At 47.8% G+C, this 27,524-nt stretch overlaps 1 protein-coding gene across 1 annotated transcript in view; it reads left to right on the forward strand.

Moving 5' to 3' along the window:
• Positions 1–27,524, forward strand: part of PRKCB (protein kinase C beta) — a 198,289-nt gene that overhangs the window by 135,347 nt on the left and 35,418 nt on the right. The window contains exons 10-15 of the mRNA XM_063315016.1: positions 5,543–5,716; positions 10,647–10,738; positions 10,896–10,958; positions 11,735–11,873; positions 27,094–27,174; positions 27,291–27,398. Of these exons, the coding sequence (XP_063171086.1) occupies positions 5,543–5,716; positions 10,647–10,738; positions 10,896–10,958; positions 11,735–11,873; positions 27,094–27,174; positions 27,291–27,398 (657 nt within the window). The remainder of the gene's footprint in view (positions 1–5,542; positions 5,717–10,646; positions 10,739–10,895; positions 10,959–11,734; positions 11,874–27,093; positions 27,175–27,290; positions 27,399–27,524) is intronic.

The raw sequence follows: 27,524 nt of genomic DNA on the forward strand, positions 1-27,524 counted from the left end.
CTAATCTGTAAGATTATTTTTCATGATTTGCTAGGTCACAATTGGGTAAGGATTTATATTATTTGCCTCATTTCCAATAGATAACACATCATTGATATTGAGAACTGTTTTTCTTTGGTTTGTAACCTTGATGTAGGAGCAGATCTGTGACAATGATTTTTAAAAGCATTCTTTATCTCTGGTTGAGAATAGGATGATACAAAATTGGATGTCATAGCTAATACCGTCAGAGACAGACATACAGCTTGAACCAATCTTGATAGTTACCGAAAAGAATGAAATTTAATAGAGACAAATGTGAAGTTCTTTACTTAAGGAAAAAACATTAAATGAACAGGTATAGGATGTAGGATACCTCACAGTCATAGTATTGTGCTCAGTGCAGTTATGGTTAACACTGATAAAATCCCAATAATTTGCTTATTCACAAGCACAAGCTCTGTTTGGACCAGGATCCAAGGGAAATATTTATTTTATTTATTTATTATTCACATTTCTATCACCACCTATCTCCCCCTAAAATATAGCCAAATACTGTAACTGGAGCAGCTCTTCCCCACTCAGAGCCAATTTAAGAATTGACAGCCCCAGAGGAAGCTGGTTCTTGCCCAGGTACAGGTAGTCCTCACTTAACAACCATTTGTTTAGTGATGGTTTGGACTTACGACTGTGCTGAAAAACTGACTTGCGATTGGTCTTACACTTACAACTGTCACAGTGTCCCTGCAGTCACATGATCACGATTTGGTTGCTTGGTAACTGGTTTGCATTCATGACCGTCACAGCATCCCATGGTCTCATGATTGCCATTTCGACCTTCCCGGCCAGCTTCTGGCAAGCAAAGTCAATAGGGAACCATGTGATTTGCTTAACCACCACATGGTTCACTTAATGCCCACTGTGATTTGCTTAATGCCTGCCGCACAAAAGGTCGTAAAATTGGGTCGGATCTGCTTAATGACCACTTTGTTTAGCAACCAAAATTCTGGTCCCAATTGTGGTTGTTAAGTGAGGACTACCTGTAAAGCCAGCACCAGTAGGCTGGCTCAGCCCCTCTGGCATCAGAGCTTCACAAGGGGCACATCCACAGTTCTCTTAAGGAACGCAGCCATGCATTCCTCTGCTAAGAGGAAAATTCAAGGATGAGGCTCAGGCATGTCACTCAGCTACTGCTGGAATCTAGGAATCTAGCCATACTATAGCCATATGTCAGCTCCAAGGTTTAGGCTGTGTATCTCCTTCTCCCACCTTAACCAATTTCTTGCTACCCATTTGTCAGCCCTGGATATGGAAGGCAGCTGGACGGGGTTTTGAGAATGGTCTGGTCTGGTCTGGTCTCCGACTGGATTCCTGCTTTGCAGGTGGCAGGACAGTCAGAGGGCCCCGTGGGAAAGCTGAGAGGGGACTTGACTATATCCTGAGCAACATGCCTCCTCCCAGAGCTTCCATGATGGTGATTCTCTGCATGCCAGAATAATTCATTTTCAGAGACCATGACGATTTTTAATGGAATGAGCTGGGGTGGCCTGGCAGTATTTACTTCCAAAGCAATTGTCCCAGCAAATTGAAGCAATGTGTCTTAATAATTGGCAGGGTGGTGATGGCACTTTTTCAGGAGGCTTCCTTTGCCTTGATTTGATTCACAGTGGAAAATGATCCTGGCAGGAAGTTCTACCGTTCTGGTTTATTATAATAAATCTATAGGCCACGGCAACTGGTGTAAAATGCCAGAGAAGTCCTGGGAGGAGAGCCATCAGCTGGGTTGCCCTGCAGCTGAATGGCCACCCTCTGCTTGCCAAACACCTGGCCTGGCCTCTGTCCTGTACCCAGCAGCTGGATTGCAGCTTCCTTCATCTTGATTCCAGCTGGTCTGCCAGCCAAAGGACAGATTCCTTTAGTGGGATAGTCAGTGGCGTTTTCTTCCTCCAAAAGCTGTCCCAGGCGGGTGCAAAGGAGCTGATCTGGATGAGGGGAACATTGCCCAAACCCTTTCCCCTCCCTTCCAGCACCATTATTAGACATGGAGAGAAAAAGTTGTTGCAGTCATTTCAGTTTCCTGAGCACCAGTTTGGAGGGTGTAATTCCAGCCTGGGTTTGGCCACTGAAGGCTTTGTAACCTTTGTGCTTATTCACCAGTGTGCAGGGTGAGCTTAGTCAAGGCCATGTCCCAAAGTCCCACTCATTGCTAAGGTTTGGCTAGGAGTCCATAGTGCCTTCATAGCCAGCTCTTGTTCTCTTCTTTGATTGCCTTCACCCCTGAATTTCGAAGACATTGTTTCCAGCCTGCTTCTCCAGTTCCTGATCATAGTTCTGTACACTGTTAGAAGTGGCTGACTGGTCTTTGGCCAGTTTGTGAAGGCAGTCTAGAGTTCTGGCCCAGTAGGCTCAGGCAACTGACCAAGGTCAAATATTAGGTGCAAGATCAACCCAAGAGGTCACCCAGACCGGTCCGAATTTCCATGATAGTATGTAGGCACAACAGCCACATCTATCTATCTATGTATATCTGAAGCTATTAGTATCTTCCAGGCAAGGACTGAAGTCAAGGAATTAGGGCAAAGGGAAAAACAAAATACTAATTTACAAGGCTGTGCACACTTCAACAGTAGTTTTGAAGTGTGCAGTAGTCAAGCACAGAACCTCTCTGCTGTTCATTATTTACTTATTCAATTTATATGGCTGCCCCCTCATGAGTGACTCTGAGCATCTAACAGGGTTAGAAATATCACAGTATAAAAGCAACAATAAAAGGATAAAATAGACAGCATGTCAGGAACAGAACACCATATGTTTACAGTGGACTTATATGCCATCCTGGCCTAGTACCTGGGGGAAGAATCAGCTCTTTAAGGCCTTCTCAAACCCAACAGGGCCAGGGCCAGCTGAATCTTACCGGGAGGCTTCTCCATAGGGCAGGCACTGTGACAGAGAAGTTGTGCCTTCTGGGTCCCAGCAGGTGACCCTCTTTGGTTGATGGGATCCAGAGCCTGCCAACCCTGCTGGATCTTGTAGGATGGGCAGAGATAATTAAAGTAGCCACATGCTTTTGCAACAAAAGCTGCAAAAAAGACATAGCTATTTTAATGTATAACAGAAAGGAGCTGTGTTTGCCCTCTCATGAGTCTCAGAGGGCTTCTGAATAATTTCTGAAGCATGCATATCTGTCTCTGCCACAGCCTGAGTGCCAGCAACCATCTTCATTTGAGGCTGCATTTTCAAGAAGAAACCCAGATTGGAATTCCCAGTAACATGTGGTTATTTGCTCCTCAGCTGCTCTCTCTTACAACACTCTGCAGAATGCTGGGTATAACTTGCATGTGCTTCAATTAACAGCAGAAAAGAGCAGAGACTGACTGTAGGTATATATACTGTAGGAGGGATAGGCAACTGCTTCCTGGCTGTGGGACACAGCTCAGCCTCCTGACCAGCTGCTGGACAGAGCCTTCCCAATGCCATGGCAACATTGCTGGGAGGGCTGAAAATGTTAGTCCTTTTTTCACTTGTTTGGGAGGAATTGAGAGTGAAAATGGAGATGCTTTGCTTATGGAGGCCTTGTGTTTGTCTTCCCGTCCTTTGCTAAATCTCAAAAGCAAGTGAAAATTGTTCTGCCAAAATCGGCCATTTTGCCACCTGAATTCCGGGGCACTTCAGGGGCTGCAGAAGGGGTGCATGAAGGCCCCACCTGAGCTATGGTTGCTCATACCTGATCTGTGAGCACTTATTGATTTGTTGGTAAGTATAGGATCTGATCCCTGGCCTTTCCCAGCTATGGGCCTCCTTGGGAAATCTCAGTCTAGCCACCCTTCTGAGAAGGCACTCCCACAGGGTGGTTGTGAGACAAAGGCCTCTGAAGGGCAAGAGATAAACAGGGATCTTCAGATAATCTTCAAGGGGCTTGCAAGACCACACAGATTACCACTGTACATATATGCCACTGCACGGGCATCCACGACACGCATGAGTTCCATGTGGTTGGCCTGTGTGGGGAAGGGCTCTCCATGCATCACCTCCTCCAGCCAAAGGCAGCTAAATCAGGCCAGCTAAGTGGAGCTCCATTCATACGTCTCAGAAAGCCTGTACTTACATGAACGAAATGCCCAGAAAGCAGGGCACTGATCAGTGAAGGGACAGCCACGGCATTTCTGCGAGGGAGAAGGATAGGGGCCTCCTGGTGTTGCTGCAGCACTCTGATTCATGGCAGACTCCTTCCTCCCAGTTTGCCCAGTGAAAGATAATTAAGCTGAACCATTTCCACAGTCTGATCAGGTTGAGAGTTGTTAGCTCTCTCTGTCTGGCCCAACACCAGGGAAATAGGAAGGAAGCCGAGACCACAGAAAAATACTTTATTTTTCAGGCTAGTCCAGGAACACAAAGGGTAGCAATGAAAATTGGAGACTTAATGAGAAATTGCTTTGTTAAATTAATAGTTCCAGTTCTCCAGATCAGGGGTTCTTGAGCTGTGGATCAGGTCACAGGTATGAGTGTTTGTGTGCACGTGTGTGCATGGGGGGGGCACAACCTAAAAAAAACACCTGATCAGTCTTACCCAGGCAAGGTAGAAGTATTATCAAAACTTGCTCAGGGTTTTGCTCCTGGCTTCGCCTGCCCAGAGTGGGCAGTTCCACTACAAAGTGTGGCAACCTTTGTGAAATATTCAGTTATTAAAAGTAAGTGCAATAGTTATTTATTACACAGCCTTGACACCAGTGAAATCATTTGTTTTCTTTGTCGGGAGAGGGTGTCATGCAAATTCATTTATCATTTGGGGGGTTGCGGTACTGCAAACTATTACTCACGTTATAGGATACCAGGGAAAAAGGGAACACACACACACACACACAAAACCCAAGAGAAGGCAACTCTCATACAAAATATCAAAGAAAATCAATACAGCAGCCTACCTAAACTAATTGCTCATTACCTCTTTGAAAAAGATCTCCAGTCTTCTGGAGTGGGTGGCTATAATAAATTTAATAAATCATCATCATCATCTTCATCTTCATCATCATCATCATCATCATGGATCCCAGCACATGTTCAGAGTCCATCACAGAGGATGGAGGGGGAGAGACCATCTGAGTCTCCTGCCTGGGTATCATTAGGCAGGATCCAGGCTGTCCCTGCTTCTTCCTACTCAGATTAATTTTCACCAGTTGTGCCACTATATAAAGGGTTATTTAGGAAAACCTGAATTCCATTGGTGGAGACTTCTCAGCATCAGGTCAGTGTTATCCACACTCAGAAGATGCTCTTGGGCAGGTCCCAGGTCAAGTGGTGCGTGTTCCTATCTGTCAGTTCAGAGGCATGGGGCCTAGGGAAGGGATGGGGTTATTCTCCAAGATGAAATCTGTATCTCTTTGCACTTGTTCTTGCTTGATCATGAGTAATGTACACTCAGATTATAACTGCTTTCAAACCTGCTCAGCCTCCTCCTTGGGGAATGGGTAAGCAGTGGATGCCTGTGGTCTTTAGCTGATGTGTATGGATCAGACAGAATCGCAGGTCCACCCACCTCTTTTATACCTCTTTTGTCTTGCTCCAGGTGATGCTTTCAGAAAGGAAAGGAACAGATGAACTTTATGCCATAAAGATTCTGAAGAAGGATGTGGTCATCCAAGATGATGACGTGGAATGTACCATGGTGGAGAAGCGAGTGCTGGCACTAGCTGGAAAGCCCCCCTTCCTCACACAGCTTCATTCTTGCTTCCAAACCATGGTAAGCTCCCCCACAACCCTCCATCCTGAATCCTGCAACAGTTCCTCAACTAAGTTGAGAATCTCGCCCCCTTGAATGCATTCCTTGCACAAGAAATTTGATCTGGGTGCGCAGAGTTGCCTTGTGTAGGGCATAAAGACAAAAGAAGCCATTGGCAGAAAAGGGAGTCACATGAGCCAAGATGCTATGAGCTCTGGAGATTGGACAGCTAAGGGTGTTCAGCAGCAGGAAGGTCAAGGACGGGCACAGAAGAAGCAGCTATCTTGAAGCAGGGACAGAAGAAGAACTAATAGGAAAGAGAGAAAGAAAGAGTACAGAGTAGGAGATCCTGGAGAACAGTTCACAGAGAAACCTCTGAAAGAAGAAGCGGCACATTTCCTGGACAAAAGGAAGGGGATTAGTTCTTGCATAACTAGGCATGGTGGACAGCTTGAGGCAACAGCAGGCAAGAGACCCAAATCAGCATACATAAGCTTGGTTCACTATACTAGACCTGTATAAAATTAGTAGGGGCTCCCAATCCAGAAAAGGGAACAAGTGGTGCACAAGATGGATTTGTGTAAAGGCCCTCCTGGTCACAGTTACCACCAGCTCCTCCAAAAGTCCAAGAAAGACCCCAAATTACACACCAGTTCTATAGAGGGTCCAAAGGTGGAGAACCCCAGTCAGAGGACCCTAAAGCCCACAGCAACTCCATCTTGTTAGGGTTGAGCTGAAGCCTGCTTTTCCCCATCCAGACTCCCACAGTTTCCAGACACTGAGAAATCTTGATGGCATCACTTAGTCAGCCTAGGGTAAAGATGTATAACAGTATTATTGACATATTGATGATGCCTGATCCCATGTCAACAGATGACATTTCCCAGAGCCTTCAAGTAGGTGTTAAGTCAGAGTGGAGAGAGAGAGTAGAGCTCTAGGCCTTTGGGCTAGATCTCTCCTCCACTACCAGAACTGACTGGAAACATCCATGGAGGAAGAAGGAGAAGCAACATAAACTGCAACTCCCATTCCTAAACCTCAAAGTCAAAAGGATACCATCATCAATGGTCTTGAAAGTGTTGAGAGATAAAGAAAGGCTAGGATGGATGCACTACCTCCATCCCTGTCTCAGCAGAGGTCATCTAAAAGTGTGATCAATTGTGAGGATCGTAGGTTCAGATATCCCAATAGTAAGAAATCTCTCTGGAACCAGTGAGGTCTCAGTAAAGTGTTTTGTTTATTGAAAGATACAGTAACATCACCATCTACATCTAAAGACTCAAGTAACTGAAATCCCCCCAGTTCCCTTCTTTTACCAGCCCCAAGTTCCTGCCTTCTTTTGAAATTGAATATTTACAACTGCTGTTAGTTTAACAACATGATTCCCAGCAACATTCTTCCCTGTCCGTTTGCAGATAACACTTTAGCCACAACATTCTGGCATCAATTTGCTGGCTCTGTGATGTCTCTGGTTCTCACTCACAGTAATCAAGTTTCCCCCCTCCCTTCTTTACAACCCATGACAGAGCAGAGGGATCAGAATGGTTTTTTATGGCTTCTGAGGCCAAACCTCTGACATCAATGCCGTCTCAGTGGTCTGAAGAGGGGTCCAGATAACCATTTTATCCAGCACCCCCTTTAGCTGCAAGCCAACCATCTTTTCTTCAACCTTCCCCAGGGAACTCACCCAGATCTGCAAAGAAAGAGAATCACACAGGTACAATTTGATCCAAGACTATGGGTACTCCCTCATTGCAGGCAGCGAGAAGGACCTCAGATGAACCATACATCAGAGCCCAAGCGATAACCCTAAGCTCTAGAGTTAACAGAGTGATCTGACCATATCAAGAGATTAATTGTGATATCACCGAATTCCAGATCACATTGCCACTCTTCCAAGATCAAAACAAGGTCTAATGAGTGGCTGGTATTGTGATTTGGCCCTCTGGGTTTGGCCATGGTGGCCAGGAACTCCTGAGCTATCTTGGAATCCATCTCCAGAGAAGTTGCCCATTCCATTTGTTTGGGGCACTCCAGCACCAGCCCAGACAGCCTCAAGGGGCTTGCGTATGGGGGCCGGACTAGTTGCAGCAGTCCCATCTGATCCCTACGGCCTAATCTCACTGGCAGAGCCAGCAGGGAGGGGCTTAGGGGTTGGGGCCAGAAACCTGCTGCATCCTTGAGTGTCTGCAGACACAAATTCTGCATCTCAATTAGCATCAATTATTTTCTGTCTTCTTTGTAATGCCTTATATATACCCAACTTGAGGGTATATATACCCTTTGATCTGCCATCAAAGACCTATCTAAAGTTTTTAGAAGTAAAGATGTCAGTTTAAAAACAAAGGTGCCTCTGACTCATGCCATGGTCTTCTCAATTGCCACATATGCCTGTGAAAGTTGGACATTAAAAAAGGAAGATAGAAGAAGAATCGATCGTTTGAATTGTGGTGTTGGCGAAGATTATTGAAAATACCATGGACTGCCAGAAGAACAAACAAATCAGTTTTAGAAGAAACACCACCAGAATGTTCCCTAGAGGCGAAGATAACTAGGCTTAGACTCTCATACTTTGGGCACATTGTCAGGAAAGACCGATCGCTTGAAAAGGACATCATGCTTGGTAAAGTCGAGGGCCAGCGGAAAAGAGGAAGGCCTTCAATGCGATGGATTGATACGGCTACCGCAACAATGGATGCAAACATCGGAACAGTCAGGCGTTTGGCGCAAGACTGAACAGCATTTCGTTCTGTTATACATGGGGTCGCCATGAGTCGTAAACGACTCCATGGCAGCTAACAACAACAACACCCAACTTGAGTGCAAGTAGGTATCCTGCCAACCTGCCTCATGTCACCTTTTTCAAAGGGAACTGAACAACAGGTAAAATCATTGTGATAAAGTCTAACATGGAGCAACAGAAATCAGAAAACCTCCATTGCAGCAGGTGGACAACGTTTTTGTAACCACACTCTTAAAAACACTTGGCAGGCACAGGAGTGGTAGAGATGCAATGACCTTGTTGGAAGTGGTGAGGTGGGGGGGGGCAGCTTTTCCAATTTGGGTGGGAGGAGTGGTTAAGAATTAAGTCTCTCAAGTGCTGAATGCATTTATTTATTTCTTTTCAACCCCAAAGTGGTGAACTGTGCTACTGCAATGCAGTGATTTAACACTGAATTTGGGCAGCATGAATAGGGGTCCTGCAAGGGGCATGAAAAAGGAGATTTCCCACCTCTGGTTTAGCATGATGAACCATTCACCATGCAGTGAGTGACTCCAGGAGCAGCTTCTGCAAAGTGATTTCTTACCGGCTGTTTCCGGCTGGTGGCTGATAAGAGAGAAAGGGCTGGTGCTCATGAGCAGCCCTTCATCGGCAGAGGGTTTTCAGACTGGCAACAGTGGAAGCTTAGAGGATTACCCTGAAATGTCAGCCCAGCCATTTGAGTTGGCAGAGCCCACTGGCTGTCTTGAAAAACTCTTCGGGGGCTCTGTTTCTGCATCGGCTAATACAAGGCCGGTGTGCTGAGATGCTCTTTTGCCTGGCCTCTTTTTGACATCTCAAGTGTGTCGGCAGGGATTAGAGGGTGCAGACCTGCCTGTGGCTTAGCACTAGTCGTATCGATGACATAATCAACATTTGTAGCAGAGGGTATTAGCAGGCACCCAGGCCAAAGGCAGAGGTTTGAAGAGAGCAGTTGCTGCTGGAGCTGCTCATGCTGCGGATGAAAACCTCCTCTCTCCATCTCGAAAGTGCGGGGGGGGGGTATTACCCAACTGCTCAGGTATTTTAGGGACCTGAGAGGCCTCCAGCTGATCCCCAGATCCCAAGACCATGGGACCTGTGCCCATCAGGTTTTTCAGATAAGGCTCTAGTAGCTCTCCTAAGCCCAGGGTATCCGTGGGGGGAGATTAAAAAAGTCGAAGATGGTACCTGCAACCACATGATTGAAGCCCCACTCCTTTTATACATGCATTTTATGTGCAACCCACATAAAAAAGCAGGAAGGACTTCAACGGTGTGGTTGTGACTGCCATCTTGACTTTTTTGAGGCTCCCCCCCATCCAGTGGTAGATGAACCTGCATAAACCTGCTGCAAACAACCAGGCCTAAAGAGGCTGCCTCTCTGGCTTTTGGGGGCAAGTTTTTAAAGGATACAACCTTGGCATGGTCACCCCCAGGGTGGACCTGAACAAAGTAGCTCGGTACAGCCCATTAAAAGACATTCTAAGCTGGGAATCCAGTCATACGTTCTGTTTTGCCTCGTCCCTCCGTGGGTTTCTCTGATCTAGAAACACCAGGAATCAAATTACTCTTTACATCCACATATGGCGCCTTCCTTGTTCCCCTTCCTTTCTCCTCCAGCACCAGCTGTGCAGTCCTGCAAGATGCCTAATCCCACAAAAGGAAGTCAAAGGGATTTTTTTCCTTTCTAATATCAGAAAGGCAGCAAAATCCTTCCTTTCATCAGGATTTAAATTTTATATTGCAGTGGCTCGAACAAAATGACAGTATCCTGGTGAAGAGCCTGTCTGCTCCTCCCAAAATTCTGAGCCCAGCTTCATGGAACGGGATCCTAGAGAACACAGGACGCTCTTCCCACTTGCTGAAAAGGCAGGAAATAGGGGTGTCTGCAGGAGGTGGTGACAAAGGCCAAGACAGGGGCCACGGTGGTGCGATCAAAGTTGTGCCTGCTTTTTACATGCGTGGCACATGCTTCCATTGCACCGCCATGGCCACCATCTTTGTGGTCCAGGCCCTGCAGATGCCCCTGGCAAGCCAAGGAAGAAGAGCCACCTCTGGCGAGCCAGGCTGAAGAGCTGGCTCGACACGGCCTTGCCCAGCTGAAGAGAAATCGCTGCCCGCAGAGCACCCAAGAGGCCAAGTGGTGCTCAGGTGCTCTTTGGACGCTGGTTACGTGTCCTCCACCTCTCCTCTCCCTCTTTCTTGTAGGATCGCCTGTATTTTGTGATGGAGTACGTGAACGGTGGCGATCTCATGTACCAGATCCAACAGGTTGGGAGATTCAAGGAGCCCCACGCTGTGTAAGTCGCCACCGCCACTCCAGTGCGGTGCTCAGGTGGAGGGGGGTGAGGCTTTCCATCGTCCCCACCTCCCCCTGAGGGCCGATGCCACGGGCCTCCTGCACCATGGGCCGAGGGTGCAGCTCCTGGCATCTCCATTGCTCTCCTTGACTGGCAGGTTCTATGCAGCTGAGATCGCCGTGGGCCTTTTCTTCCTGCACTGCAAAGGGATCATTTATCGGTAGGTGGACTGCTTTTCCTCCCTCCAGCTTCCGAACCCTCGCCCTTGCAGTTCCTGGGCTCTGCCCGGGTCCGAGCCCGCTGCCAGCCAAAGCCCTCCTCACCTCAGCAGCCCCTCTGTGGGTGTCTTGATCAGAGGAAAGGCTGTGAGGCACCCCTTCCCTTGGCATCTTACTCTTCCGCAAGCTTGGCAAGTAACAAGCGGCAGCCATGGGGGGGCATTGGCAGGTCAGGTGCCTGGAGCTCCTCATGGTTCGTCTGCTCTGCTCCCTGTAGCATGGCCTCTGGGAAGCCTCCGGAGGCCCCACAGTGGGACTTGGTGGGGAGGCGGCAGGAGCAGCAGCAGAAATGCTGAGCAGGGCGATCCAGCACATTAGCTCCCAGCAAGAACCGCAAGGTTGGCAGCCCAGGCCAAGGCCCCAGAGAACCGCAAGGAGGGGCAACAGGGACCAGCTTCGGAAGCGACCCCAATGCCTTCTGGACAAAAAAGAGGCCCTCCCCTGCTCATCCTGCACACTGCATCTCCTCCTCCGCTGCTGGCCCTCTGCAGACCAGCCTTTGCGTGATCTTCGGATGCTAAAACTAAACCCATTCACTAAGCAAAAGCATCGAAGATCCCTTTCCAAATGCCCCTCTTTATTCAGCTTCCAGCAAAATATCACTCAGCGGAATCCATTTCTGAATACCCCACGGCTTCCTGTTTCAGCTCCAAGGACTGATCTCAGGGATGTCTTTGCTCTTCCCTTGCTTAACGCCAGTCTCTCTCAAATGCTACAGGGACCTGAAACTTGACAATGTGATGCTTGACTCCGAGGGCCACATCAAAATTGCTGATTTTGGCATGTGCAAAGAGAATATCTGGGATGGAATCACCACCAAGACTTTCTGTGGCACGCCCGACTACATTGCTCCTGAGGTGAGCAAACGGCATCCTGTCCAGCCTTCTTAAACTTTTTGTTTCTCCTTGTCAGCAAAGGCGCCAACTGACTAGATGTCGTCTCAAGTCGCAAATCTGATCCTGGCTGCATAATGCAAAACATAGATTAGTTTTGGTAGGAAGTTCAAGATTTCTCAGTTGGAACCGAAAGTCTAGGACACATTGCCGTTGCGGGTAAAAACTAGCCTGAGTGCAATTGTCTGTGTCGAATGGGTGGTAAGCGAGAGGCAAGGAAGTAGGTGATGGAAGGGAGCAAACAGTTTTGCCAGGAAGATTTGCTCAAGGCATCGCCAGGCAGAGAAGCTGAAAAAAGCCAATGAGAATTGGTGAATTCAGTTCAGGTCTTTGCAAGAGCAGCGCCTCTAAGAGAAGCCAGAGGGAGAAAGGCAAGTTTCTGTGGGGGTTGCACACAGGTGCCTCGGGCCTTGATGTGTTTGCTGCTTATTTACTTGGCAGTGCTGGCGATGGATACACCCTCCCTAAATCCTTGGTCTCTCAGTCTGTTTACATGCTGCATACACACAGACACACCCCACATGCATGGACCATACCGTGATTAATCGGGATTAATTTTTTAGCTAGGGTAAAGATGCTTAGGTGAGTAAGTAAATATTTGCTGCAACCTTAATTAAAAATCTATTGTCACTGGTGCCTGTCCTCCAAGGAAGAGAAATGGGCTATAAGAAAATCAGGTTTATGATCTTTCTGAAAGCTGTATTAGCATCTGAGTAAAGGAAAATAACTCCACTCCTTCTCTGAGTGATGCTAAACCATTTTGTGTGTTCCTCCTTCCCAGGGTGATATTTAATTACTGTCCCTAATGTGTATTATTTTCCCTTGTTCTGCCAAGATTAATACGGGAGCCCTGCCAGGGTGATTAATGCTCTTTTGGAATAGAACAAACGGCCATGTGCTTTGCTGGGCAACAGGGCATCATCTCCAAAATGCTCATTTTCCTACATTTTGCTTTTAATTAATTGCTTTATTTAAAATATATTAAAGAGGAAGACACGAAACTGCACACCACAAATTTAGCAAAATACAGGTAGGACATGGATGTCTCGCTTGGAGAATGGGGATAAGTTGGAGAATGTGATACGTAAATCCCACGTTGTTTCTGGCGTAACTGCAGGCGGACACGCGCAAGGCTGCCTACCCTCCAAGGCCCTTTCTGGCAAACCTGACGTTTAACGAAGTGGCCAAGAGCCCTCCGCTACCTCCTGCCCTCCAGCTGCGTCAGGGTTACAGTCCCAGAAGGCCTGGAGCTGCCAACTAAACGGCACCCAGGTTGGGGGAGACTGCTGCAGAATAACACTGCCAGTCGTACCAGTGCAGAAGGGGCAAGAAACAGGCCCTTACAGGAAATAAGGCACCTCCGGGGCTGTTTGCAATTTGTTTTCCTTCCCAGTGCGAATAACGCTGGCCGTTTGAGAATGCCTGGCATTGCATGGGAGGGAGAAACGTTTTTTCTATTTTCCCCAAAAGAAATTTTCTCAGCCACGTGCTGTGGGTCCCAAAATGGGATTTGCTAGGTTTTGTCCGGTGCAATATCCAGTTGACACAGGACACGAGAATTCTTCAGCAAATTAACTCATTTATTACAGACATATGAACAAAGGAGGTCCCCTCTTTGAAGGCAGAGGGGCCCCGAAGTCAGGCAAAGCAACGACTTATATAGGGTTTTACAGCAGGTATCAAAATTTTCTTTTTGGTTAAGCTAGCTAGCACCTGGGCACAGATGCCAACAAACTACATACTATCCCATAATTTCCTTAGCATGTTGTATGTTCTTCTAAAATCTCCACCTCTGGGCGTGCTCCTTAGTATTATAATGAGTCCTTAGGTTACAACTAGGTCAAGTGGTTGTCTTGTTACTATGGTGATTAATGATTCTTGATTACTTCGAAGTTTCATATTCTCAATTTCTGAGTAAAACAGCATTATTGGGACACTTTGGGACTTTCCTGTCAGGTGCAATGTACAATAATGCTGCAGAACATTTCGGGGCTTTTTCATCAAAGGCACACTCACCCAGGTGCAGCGTTTCTCTCTGTATCAGGTTTACCACATCCTCTAGAAGCTTTGCTTACATGCATTATTGCTGGCTCTGCTGAGCATATTTCTTAGCATATTTCTTAAGCTTTTGTGTCCGAAATAATCCTGGACGGGCCATAAGCTATGAATGTCTTGTTCCCCAAAAGGGCAACAGGTCCACTTGCAATTGTTTCCAGCCGGTCTGAGGAGCTGAAATCGCTGAGTCAGCTGAGGTCAGGCCTGGTGCTCAGGTTCAGTTGCGGCAGGCTGAACACTTGCACTCGGGCTGACCCCTGTCCCAGACCAACTCCACTCGTTCTCCCTCATCCTCAGTAGCAGAGTTGCCACCGGGCCCCTCAGTACTTACTCATGTACTTTCATGTAGCTGCCTTGGGAAATAAAGACGCTGATTGGCATGAAAAGGTGAACCCTGACCGCACTCCTGGTGAAGACAGGCCTTTGAGATAAAAGGATTCGTTTGCATTTCCCCAGGCAGACTCTCTCCCAGGCTTTGAGGAACTGCCTTGAGGGTGGCTTTCTCCAGAGGGCCAAAATGATTGTGGGGTCAGACGAGAGAAGACCCTTAAAGCCTCTGATCTGGCTGCTAGAGTAAAACTTTTCCCCTGGAGTTCTTGGGTGGGCTTGTATGCCCGTGCAGGGCTTTTAAGGCACTGTCAATCCTTCCAGGCAGGCAAGTCAGGAATCAGGCGCCACAGAGAAACGAGGAATGCTGCTTTATTGTTGTAGGGCAGGGGTGTCCAACCCTTTGGCTTCCCTGGGCCACACTGAGTGAAGAGGGATTCTCTTGGGCCATACATAAAATATATAATGTAGTTAATGCATATAAGTAATAAAACTTCATTTATTTATTTTTATATTTTTATTATAAAATTTAAAAAAAGAGGGCAACATAAAACTAGCGGGATATTTGACCTTGTTTTTGTGAAACTAATGCATCAGTGCCTGGTTCAATGAAAGTGGTTGCAATTCTCAGTGAGTTCTCAAGGTGCTCGTCAGAAATTTTAGTTCTAATTTTACTCTTCGCGTGCTTCATCCTTGAAAATAGTTGCTCACAAATGTACGTGCTGCCAAAAAGCGATGTCATGAATAAGGCGTGACTGTGAAGCGAGGGATATTTTTCTCTGGGAAGATAGGGCTTATGAAAGTCCAGTAGAGAGACATGATCACATTTTTCTTTGAGCTGAATGTCTGATCGCAACTCTGTGCGTTCCCTTTGAAAATCCAGAGGTAATGTAGTTATGTCGACTGAAAATGGAGTCGAAAATATACCACAATATTGATGATTTTTCCAGAAATCTTGAAACCTGTTCTCAAATTCCTGCATCAAACCGAAAAGCAAGGCTGCATATTTCTCGCTGTTCACAGGACTGTGTTTAGTCAATGTATTAAAATGTATAAAATTATTTTCCATAACTTGAGCTTGCCGTACTTTAAGTTTCATTTCAAACTCTGTTACGGTTTGAAACATTGCAGTGATAAGTTGGTTTTCACCTTGAAGACGCATGTTTAACTCATTTAAATGAGCGGTCACATCCACCGAAAACGCTAAATCCGTGAGCCATTTTTCATCTTCAAGTTCTGGCACAAATTTTCTTTTTGATTCCATAAACGACTTGATTTCATTTTGCAAATCGTAAAATCTTTTCAGCATTTTACCCCGACTTAGCCACCGTGCTTCCGAAAAGTAAAAGATGTCCCCATAATCAGCATCCATGCTTTTAAGGAACTCCTGGAATTGGCGATGATTCAATCCCTTGGCCCGTAGGAAGTTACTGCTTTGATGACAATTTGCATGGCATTATCCATTTTTAAAGCTTTCGTGCATAAATTTTCTTGATGTAGAATGCAGTGATACTTCGTCAAACGTGAGTTGCCGGCGGCACTTGCATCGTCTTCTATCAATTTTGTAAGTCCCTCACTTTTACCAACCATCGCTGGGGCGCCATCAGTAGAAATACCAGATATGTTGACAACGGTTAAAGAAGATCGCTTTAATGTCATTTTTACTGCTTCGTACAAATCAAGAGATTTAGTTGTGTCTTTTAATGGCACCAAAGAAGCCATTTCTTCAGTGACATTATATCCGTTATCAATACCTCTAGTAAAAATGGCAAGTTGAGCCGTATCTGTAGCATCAGTACTTTCACCCATCGCCAAAGCATAAAATTTGAGATTAGCAGCTTTACTCTTCAGACCTCTTTCGACAGATTTTCCTATTTCTTCAATTCGCCTGGCTGTAGTCTGGTGAGACAAACTGATTTTAGAAAAGTTGCTTTTTTTATCAGGACAAATTATGTCTGCCACATTGCTTAATAAACTCACCATCGGTAAATGGTTTTGAATTTTTTGCAATCAGATTTGCTACCAAATAACTAGCTTTTATAATAGTCTTTTTGAGTTGTGACTTTAAAAAAAAAATTGAGACGGCAGACTTCTTTTCAGTTTGGCTAATTTGTCTTTACAACAAATTCCTTGATACTCTTTGAATTTGGCAGCATGTTTTTCCATATAATGCCTTTTCAAATGGTAGTCTTTGAAAACTGACACATTTTCCCTACAAATTAAGCATAGTGCCTTAGTATTTGTCTCGGCAAAAAAATACTCATCTGTCCATTTTTCACTGAATACTCTTCCTTCATCCCTGATTTTTCTTTTTTTCTTTTCTTTTTTGGGTTCTGTTTTCTGTTGAAACAACGTTGAAGCCATGTGGAATAAATTTATTTAGGAATAAATATATATTTTTAAGAAATAACACAACAAGCCCATCTTAAATTGTTAGGTAGGCAAATAAACAAAGCAAAGTTTAATAATCAAATAAGAAAACTTCTATGTCTACTTAATAATAACAATAAACGCCTGTTGTCACAGAACCCATGTAGATAGGTTGAAATATATATAATGCCAAGTCGCCACAAGCTGATGTGTGTAGGGGGCGGGGGCGGCGTTAGCACTGCACTGCCCCCTCCCCTACACAGCATTCCGTTGTTTCTACCTACACAGTCCGTGCTCAACCACCGCACAATTAAGTCATGAAAAAAATCGGAAAATAATGTTAAAAGTTTACACTTTTGGGGGGCCGCATTACTAGCTGTTCAGGGCCACATGTGGCCCATGGGCCACAGGTTGGACACGCCTGTTGTAGGGTATTGTAACAGAATCTTGAAAGCCCTTCAGAGGCTCTCTCTGCCCCATCTAATACCAAACAAAATCCAGATGGGGTGATTTTGGGGTTCTTTCTCAAGCTTTCCAATTTCTCGGGACTGAGTAACTTTGCATCTTCATAGCTTGTTCATTCCTTCCACATTCCCAAGGTCAGGTTTACCTTCCATTGCATGCACTTTCAGGCTGGGCAAATATGCAGCTCTTGCCCCACCCTGACTGCATGGCCAGGGAGCTCTGTGGAAGACCAACCAGAAGACCTCTTCAAGCTGAGTGGTGCCAGTTATCCCCAGGTAGCCCATGGCCTCTCCGGGACAGGGCTGGCCCCACTATGCCCCTGTTAAAGAACCAGAAAGACAGAATGCAAAGAATGCAACCATTTGGAGAGAGGCCCAAAGAAAAGGCAGAATGGGGAGTCAGCTGTGGAATTTGCCATCCTCTTTTTCCTCAGTTGCAGATCTCCCTCTTGCACAGGATCAGACTAACAAGCTTTTCTAGGTTGGGTCCTTGATGATGCCCAGGCTGGACAGGAGAGCAGCAGACAGAAATTGCCCCTCTGCTGAGAAAGCCAGGGCAAATTGCCTCCCACCACAGGCCCCTTTTCAGCTCTTCAGCAGGCAGCCAGCCAGCCGTGCCGCATGTCACCAAACAGCTAATTGGCATGCCAGATGTTGCAGCTCAGCTCTGCGCTCAACCAGCTTGCAGAATTCCTGAAAATTTAACAATCGGCTCTCACAAGCCGGTATAAGCCATCTCCAGCACACCACTGCATGTAGCCCGCCATGGCTCCCCAGGATGGGGGAGGGGGGGCGGTGGGCAACTTCTCATCAGGGGAGGCACTTCTAAAAAAAAATTTTGGCCCTCAAGGGTCACAGACAAGGTGGGTGGTTTCTGAAGGACTGGTAGACTGTTGTTAGTAGCTGACACTTTCGTGCCGCCACCCCCCCATGCACAAAAGCTTCTACAAAAGCGACACTGTGAGGGGCTCTGGTCACAGTCCAAGGAGGGCTCCAAGGCTGGGTTCGTAGTGACAGTCAGCAGCTCTTCTGGCCTCCTACCTCCCGGCTCTGTTTCCCTGCCTTCCCCCAGCCCAGCCCAGCCCCGGCCTCCCCACTCCTCTTCATGGCTGGACTTCCACGCGTGTCAGAGGGAACCCAAAGAGAAGCCAGTGTCAGGGTCAGCCTCGCTCCGAATAAGACATGGACGCACTCAATAGGGATTAAGGATTTCCAGTTTATTGGAATGGTGCTTGACGGAAAGAAAAACGGGAATGGAGGTGCGGTGGCATGGTGTCCTGTTTATACCCTCTTGCCAGACCCCATGCTCCTCCACCCTCCATTGTCCCCATTCTCCTGACCGGATGGGAGATTTAGATGTTGATGGGTGTTTGGGCGTTTTCCCGGCTGCCGTCTTTGTCCTGTGGGTGCAGATGCGTCCTCCGGGGCACAGGGCGTGAATCCTCCTGTGTCATCGATGCTTATCTGAATTACCTTGTGATGTCCTTCTATTAAGCTGTAGATCAGTTCATGGGTGTGGGTGCTTGGGTGATTAGTTGAGCATTGATTCGATTATATCCTTCCTCTCTTTCCTGATGATCATGATCCATGTTGTGAGGCTCTTTTGTGCCTTGCAACGGGGTCATGACATGCTGCCCCCCGAAGATGTCTTTAGGGTGCTGGCTTCCCTGGATATGCCTCGTGGAAGCGTCTAGTCAGTTGTTTTGCTAAGACGTGTTGTGCCTGGACCCACTCTGGGTGTGGGAAATGCTTCCATTTGATGAGGTATTGTAGCGTGCCCCTTTGCTTTCTTGAGTCCAGTATCTCCTGTACTTCAAAATGCTGTTGTTTGTCTATCATGATGGGTGGGGGCGGGGGGTCTTCCGTGTGCCATTTGGAAGGGCTTGTTGATTTCAGCAGGGCACAGTGGAATACCAGATGGATCCGTCGTAAATTGTGGGGCAGTTCCAGTTTGAATGTGACCGGATTGACTACTTCTGAGATTTTAAAGGGTCCGATGAATTTCGGTGCCAGTTTCTTCGAGGGTTGTGAGGTCTTTATGAACTTAGTGGAGAGGTAGACCCTATCTCCCACTTTGTAGTTCGGTGCCTCCGCCCTGTGATTGTCTGCAAATTTCTTGTATGTGTTTTGTGCATCTGCTAGGGCCGTTTGGATGATTGGCCAGGTTGTCGCCAGCTGTGCCGCCCAGTCATCTGGTGAGTAGGGTGGGGTGTCCGGTTGAGGTAGTTCTGGTATCGGTACAAAGTCCCTTCCGTGGACCACCTTAAATGGGGTGTGGCCCGTGCTCTGATGTACTGCATTATTGTAGGCTACCTCTGCAAAAGGTAGTAGGTCCACCCAGTTGTCCTGTTGGTAGTTTATGAATGTCCTTAGAAACTGTTCAAGGGTTGAGTTTAGGATCTCTGTAGATCCGTCTGTGTGTGGATGCCACGCAGTGGACAGTGCCTGTTTGGTGCCAATGATTTTTAAAAATTCCCTCCAAAATTTGGACGTGGACTGTGTGCCCCTATTGGTCACCAAACAATAGGGGGCGCCGTGGAGCCTGTATATGTGTGTAAGGAACAGGCGTGCCAGTTGTTGTGCAGTGGGGATGGTCGTGCCTGTTTTGAAAAGTAGTCTTTTACCACCCAGATGACTGTTTTCCTTTGGCTGGGTGGTAGGTCTACTATGAAATCCATGGAAATTTCTTCCCAGGGGCGAGAGGGCCAGCTACTGGCTGCAACAGCCCTTCTCATTGCTGCCCGGGGAACCCTGTCCCCTGTGGGTGCTTGGTAGCACCCGTCAGAAAACTTGATCTCTCTAGTTTTCCAGTTGATAACTGGGTTATGCTGCATGAGCCATGGGATCCCTAGTATAAGTAGGGGTTGCCCCACTGGTGCCATGATGAAAGCCAATTTTTCCTCATGGCTGCCGAGCCGTAGCGCGATCTTGCTGGTGTATTGGGTGACCGGGCCCCCTCCCGCTGCTGATCCATCAAGCTGCGTAAACACCAAATGGTGCTGAAGTGGATAGCAGCGGAGGTTAAGTGCGGCTACCAGGTCTGGGTGCATTAAGCACTTAGAGCAGCCTGAGTCAATCAGTGCCCAGACCTTTTCTGACTTTTCCCCATGGGTGAGGGTAACACAGACATAGAGGGTGGGGCATTCTTCACTCACCCCTCCGTCGGTGCGCCTGTTGTCTTTTTCCACCTGTCCTTTGGCGCCCATTAGGCCAAGTGGCTGGCATTTCCCGTCGGCTCGTCGGTGTTGCTTCCCTCCTCCTCTGAGCTGTAGAGGAACTGTCTGGCTCTGTTCTCCCCCATCGCCACTGGTCGTTTTCTTGGCGCTGGGGTTGGCGTGGCTGGTGCCCTCCGTGTGCTCTCTCTGAGTTTGGTTTTGGGGCAAGCCGCTGCCTTGTGATCGTCCTTGCTGCACTTGAAGCACTGGCCCTTTGCGAATCGCCGGTCCCATTCCTCCTTCCACGGGTGGGATCTCGCCTTCCCCGGCCCTGCAGCTGTGCGTGCTGTTCTTGTTGCCTCTGCCTGCTGCGCTTCCCTCTTGGCTTGGAGGAAAGTGTCTTGGGCATCCTCTGCTTCCCCCGCCAGATGGATCCACTCGGTCAGGGAGTTGGTGTTGTTGCGGCAGAGTGCCCACCTGAGTACGTTCAGGTTGAGTCCTTCTTTAAATTTCTCAATCAGAGTTGATTGAGACCAGACTTCCACTTTTCCGGCCAGGGCTTGAAACTCCATTGCATACTCTGCCATGGGGCGCTGTCCTTGCTGGAGCGTTTTCAAAGTCTGTTTTGCTCTTTCTTTCTCCAGGGGGTCCCTGAAGTGTAATTCCATTGCCCGAAGGAAGTCATTGCTGTCCTGCAGCTCCCGGGCGCCTGATTGGCACAGTTGGACGTACCAATCAGTGGCCCGTCCTTTCAATTTTATGGCCAGGGCATTAACTTTGCCCCTTTCTGTCCTGAAACAGGGGCCCCACTCTTCGAGGTAGTACCTGGCATTAGTCAGGAAAAAGGAGAGTTTCGAGGGGTCCCCGTTGAACTTTATGCCAAAGTCCTTGGCTGCCGTTCTGGTCTGGCTCCAGGTTACATCTGGGCTGTGCAGTGTGCGTCGCGGAGGCTGGTGCGGGTTGTCTCGTCTCCTGGCGTCTGGTGGTGTCAGTGTCCTCTCTCGCCGGGTCTCTTCGAAAGCAGGTCGTCCCATCGACAGGATGGGAGGGTGGGATGTCGCCCATCGAGTAGGCTCCTGGAACCAGGCTCTCTCATAGTCACCGCCGTCCGTTGGGTCGTTTCTCCGTCTTTCCTCCGGGTGCGACTCCGGCCATCTGATGGGCTCCTGGAACCGGGCTCTCCTGTAGTTGCCGCTGTCCTCTAGGTCGTCCCTCCGTCTCTCCTCTGGGTACGCCTCCAATCATCAGGTGGGCTCCTGGGACCGGACTTTGCCGTAGTCGCCGCCGTCCGCTGGGCCGTTTCTCCGTCTTTCTTCCGGGTGCGGCTCCGGCCATCTGGTGGGCTCCTGGAACTGGGCTCTCCTGTAGTCGCCGCTGTCCTCTGGGTTGTCCCTCCGTCTCTCCGCTGGGTGCGCCTCCGAACCTCTGGTGCCCTTTTCGATGCTGCCGCCGCGAGATTCCTGTACCGCCGTCAGCTTCTGGAGCAGCAGCTGTACCGCCTGCAGCCCCTCCTCCAGCGCGCTTAGCCTCGCTGCCGTCCCTGAACTCCTCCGGGTGCGCTCGACTCCCCGCTCACCCTCGACTTCGGTCGCCGTGGACGACGGTCCGTCCCTCGGTTCCTCGGGGGTGCTTGACGAACCTAGAGAGGATCCCCCCATCTCGTCCGCGGTGGCCCGCGGGCCCCAGGACTCCTGGGTGTTCCCCCCCTTTTCCTCTTCCCCCGAGCTGGATCCTGCGCTTACCTGGGCGCTGCGCCGCCGCGGCCTCAGGCACATCCCGCCCGAGGGGAGCTTCGCCGCTGGTTGCCGGGTGGTCACGTTGCCGCACTCTGTTGCTCTCCATGCCTAGCTGGGTCCCTCACAAGCTGGTTGGATGGGTGCTAGGTAAAAAATTTTTGTCGATTCCCATTTTTATGTCAGGGTCAGCCTCGCTCCGAATAAGACACGGACTCACTCAATAGGGATTAAGGATTTCCGGTTTATTGGAACGGTGCTTGACGGAAAGAAAAACGGGAATGGAGGTGCGGTGGCATGGTGTCCTGTTTATACCCTCTTGCCGGACCCCATGCTCCTCCACCCTCCATTGTCCCCATTCCCCTGACCGGATGGGAGATTTAGATGTTGATGGGTGTTTGGGCGTTTTCCCGGCTGCCGTCTTTGTCCTGTGGGTGCAGATGCGTCCTCCGGGGCACAGGGCGTGAATCCTCCTGTGTCATCGATGCTTATCTGAATTACCTTGTGATGTCCTTCTATTAAGCTGTAGATCAGTTCATGGGTGTGGGTGCTTGGGTGATTAGTTGAGCATTGATTTGATTATATCCTTCCTCTCTTTCCTGATGATCATGATCCACGTTGTGAGGCTCTTTTGTGCCTTGCAACGGGGTCATGACAGCCAGCCGGGTTACTCAAGAAGCTGCGGAAAACTGTCCCAGTTAAAGCAAAGCAGGCGTCGCACGTGGCATGAACGCAGCCAGTGATTTTGGCTGAGCTGGTCCAGTGAGTTGTGTGAGCCCAGCAGCTGAGTGGCGGTCAGAGTAAGTTCGCCTGCTTTTGACCGCCCGTCATCCTTCTGACCCGACCTGCCTCCAGGCCTCACCTCTCCGGAGGGAAGCAACACATGGGGGTCAAAAGTGGGGCTATGGCTAGGAAAAGGGAGGCGGGGCGGGGGGCAGCTGGACTTAGACAGCACCCTTTATTTTAAAATGCTTGGCTGAATTTAACCACTTTGCGTATTTGCATATTTGCCTTTTTGATATGATTCTGCTCTTTAGAGTGCTTATATGAGACCATTAATGCAAAACGATTTAGAAAGGCTGGAATGCAGATAATGTTGGTGATGGGGAAGGTGTATAATAGTGGCCTAGTGCAGGTAGTTTGGCAAGTGTCTTCATGTTGCTGCAGGCAGCCCTGGCCTTCCTCTGAGGCTGTTCTCACCCTAAGAGCAGAGAACTGACACAGGGGAGGACCAGACTGGCCCGTGCTGCCCCATGGAACATTTGTTTCCCCTTCAGAACCTTGGAGATGGAGGACGTTAGGAAGACTTCTGAACGTGCCTCTCCTGGCAATAAACTTGATCGAGTCTGTGTATATTTTACTGCAATTACCATGTGATTTGCATTCATGTTTGAATATATGAATCTTTTCAGAATAGAAATCTGTAATTAAGATGAATAAACTGTGTAATGGTTTGCATTAAGTAACAGACTGCGGCCCCCCAAGTCATGCTATCTTGCCTCATAAAATGATTGATGCTGTAGTGCCGGACGATGGGCCCCTCAGGTCAGATGACATTCAACATGCTACTGAGGAAGAGCTGAGGATCTTTTGGAGTACTAATGGTGCTTGTGACGTGGGTAGATTAAAGCCTTTGGGATGTCTAGTTGCAGATGTTGTGAGGCAGAAAAATAAAATCCAAAGCTGCAAAGGCATAATTACAGTGGGAACATGGAATGTGAGAAGCATGAACACAGGAAAGCTCAACACAGTGAAAGATGAAATGAATCAACTACACACTGACAGGCATCGGCGAATTGAAGTGGACCGGAAGTTGACCCTTTCAGTCAGGAGAGCTTTCTGGTTACTGCTCAGGACACAAAAGCAAAGAAGGAACAGCAGGGCTTTCATGGGAAGGATGGAGCAAAGTCAGTGCAGTCAGTGGCCGAATAACATCAATTAGACTTCATGGACAACCTGTCAGTGTGAGGACGATCCAATTTATGCTCCAGCCACTGATGCAGAAGAGGAGGAGGTTGGTGAGTTTTATGGTCAAGTTCAATCTAAAATCAACAGAACATGCAAGCAAGATGTGCTGCTTGTGGTTGGAGACTGAAATGCCAAAGTTGGAAATAGAAAAGGGGAAAACGTAGTTGGACTGTGTGGCTTAAGAAACAGAAATGAAGCAAGGGAATGACTTATCAGTTTCTGCCAAGCCAATACTTTCTTCATTGCTAACATGTTCTTTAAACAACCAAAACAACGCCTTCCAGGCTGAGCATACAGAAATCGTACTGACTATATTGGAGGTGGAAAAGCTCAGTGATAACATCAGAGACATGGCCTGGGGCTGACTGCGGAACAAGCTGCTCATGGGTACGTTCCAGGTCAAGCCAAAGTAGAAGAACAAAGCCACCAGTTTCCATGATGGGATCTCAAACCCACCATTTTTAGATCATCAGGAATTGCTTTAAAGACCTGAACCTCATAGATGGAGAACCAGAGGAGCTGTGGAATGCAATGCAAGATGCTATTAAGGATGAAAGACCAAGAAGCAGAAGAAAGCAGACTGGATGTCTGAACAAAGGGGGGAAACTGCCCAGAAGGAAAGAGAAGCCAAAGCCAAGAAAGACAAAGATCTTAGGAAGGAAATTAACAGAATATATATTAAGCAGAATATACCTTGAGGGAAGCTATTTGGAAGAAGATAAGCATGGTTTTAAAACTGGAAGGAGAAACATCAATACAGTAACCTGTGCTATGCTGGTTTTCACTACTCTGAAAAGCTGAAGATGCAAATGATCCACAAGCCCTAGCAAGGAAAGCCAAGGAGCACACTGAAAGAAGGGATTTGGAAGACCAAACGGATAACAACAGGAACAGCAGCCAGCCTTTGAATGGACAAATAGCACTTTGGAGTGGTGGAAAGCCTCTGCTTTCTGGTACTGGCTGTCAGCGGTGAAGGAGCCCAGAAACACTCTGCAAACCACACTTGGTGGGACAGCAATGAATGCCTTAGAACACACATTTGGACGCTGTGATGTCCTGTACCCACAAAGAACAGAACTGCTCAGGCAATAGCTTTCCCAGGGATGCTACAAAATACGAAGCTGGGCTTTGAAGCAAGACAGAAAGAGGGTTGATGTTGGAGAAGACAGCTGAAGATTCCAGTCTCTCAGGACTGAATGAGCTTTTCTGCAGTTCTTTAAATGGTTAACATTTAATGGTTTTAATGGTTCACTCATTCCTCACCCTTTCCAAGGTCAGGTCTACATTCCTTAGCATACTAAGCATACTAGCATACTAAGGAAACATAGTCACTTGTTGAGATGGGTGGCTATAGAAATAATAAATAAAATAAAATAAAATAAAAACTAGCCCTAAAGGGGACAATAGTAACTTCACCCCTGGATCCAGACAATTTTGCCAATTACTACCCAGTCATAATTACTTTGGGGGGCAAGACAGTTGAGAAGAGGGTGGCTGTTGCAGCTGCAGACACTTTGGGAGGACATCAGTTATTCTGACTTTTTTCATTCTGGATTCAGGCGTGGTTTGGGGACAAAATCTGCCATGGTTGCCCTGATAGACTATTTCTTGCAGAAGAGAGATAGAATGTTTCTCTATTAATTCTGCTTGATTCTTTTGGTGGCTTTTGACCCCACAGCTATGGTGTCACGCTGGATAATCTTTAAGAACTGGGGATTGGGGCAGTAATGCCGTGAATGCCACAGAGCACTCGTTAGCCTCCAGTGTTGTTTAACATCTGTGGAGAGCTGCTGGGGTTTTGTGACTAGGCTGAAAAGATGACAACTGTCCTTCTGTGTACTATCTGAATCAGGAGAAACGATATGTATGTATTCTGAACTAGTGTCAGGATGTAGTTGAAGGCTAGGAAACTGAAATTGAATCTTGACAAGATGGCTGGGAGGTTCCTGGGTACAGGAATTGGGAAGTGTGCCTGTTCTCAGTGGGCTGCATTTCCTTAGAAAGAATAGAGAAGTAGATTGGTGGTGGTCCTAAAGTTGTCATTGGAAGACCAAGTTACCTTGTACCTTGTACATTGGAAGACCAAGTTACCTTGTAGTAGCTGAAGCTAGATTACTAGCTTCAGCTACTACACCAGCTGTGCTATTTCCTGAGCAGAGACAACCTAGCTCCTTTTATACACACATTAATGACCTCACACTTAAATCACTGTAAAAGTGTGTGAAATTCAGACATTCAGGAAGAGAATTCACTCCTTCACGCACCACAGAGATGCCACCAACTCTTATGATTTGTACTTGTTGCTGCTATGTTTTGGTCCAGTTAAATTTCAGTAAAGCCCTGCAGAGATGTAGGATCAACTTACATGATAGGTTGTCTTCATCCATTGCAGCCTGCCCATATAGTGAGATCAGCCTAACTTTTTCCAAGGAGACCTTTTCAGTGGTGACCTCCGACTCCTCCTGAGAGGGAACACATGGCCTCCTCTTGAGCTGGGCAGTGGAGGCTGACCTAATGAAGTTTTCATCATCTTAAATGATTTTGCACTCTAAGGAAGTTAGGTATGGATTTGGTTAAATTTATATAGCTATCTCCTGTGGGTTTGTGGAATTCTTTTATTTGGATGTGTCATTATATTTCCATGGAAACTTCCTTCTGTGGGTATTTGCTGTAAAAGTCAGATAATAAATATTCTACAAATATGTAGCATAAGAACTGCAAACAGTGAGATAAGGGAGCAGGTGCTGGTGGGTCATGCTCAGTGGAAAGACAACTTGCCATTTCAGAAACGTGTGTTCCCTCTTGGTTCGGGATCTGCTCCCGTGGCACAAGGCTCCTGAGAGCCGAGCAATCAGCCTTCCTTTGCCTTCCGTGCAACTGCAGTCTGCATCTGATGAAGGGAGCTGCAGCTCAGGAAACCTTCTGCCTTTTAACAAAATGTGTTAGTCAGAAGAGGTGCTGCCTGGCTCCTCCTGATATTTTGCCACCAAAGACGAACACGGTTCCCCTCCTACCACATTTCCCATCAGAATGCTACTACCACGTGGCTGTGGGACCACGAGGGCTATGGACGTAATCCTGCAACGGTGATGTGGTTTCTGTTGTCTTGCAGATAATTGCCTATCAACCCTATGGGAAATCTGTGGACTGGTGGGCCTTCGGCGTCTTGCTGTATGAGATGTTGGCGGGGCAGGTAATTCAGCATTGTGTGGTGGGGGTATGCCTTCGTGGTGAGCATCCCTGGAGCTCCCCAGAGAAAAGATTGGGTGCCTCTGAAACCCCTTCCTCTTCTGCTCCCCAATTATGCAGGCACCTTTTGAGGGCGAAGACGAAGACGAGCTCTTCCAGTCGATCATGGAGCACAATGTGGCCTATCCCAAATCCATGAGCAAAGAAGCGGTGGCAATCTGCAAAGGGGTGAGTGATGCCTCGGAGCTGCCCTGGCCATGCACACCTCTCTGCATTCACAGTGTGAGAGGTGCTGAGTTGTGGACAGGCGGCAAGCAGCTGTGATGTGGCCGCCATGACACGGGGGGTTCCCGG

Source organism: Candoia aspera, chromosome 14 (genome assembly GCF_035149785.1).
Source record: "Candoia aspera isolate rCanAsp1 chromosome 14, rCanAsp1.hap2, whole genome shotgun sequence".
NCBI lineage: Eukaryota > Metazoa > Chordata > Lepidosauria > Squamata > Boidae > Candoia > Candoia aspera.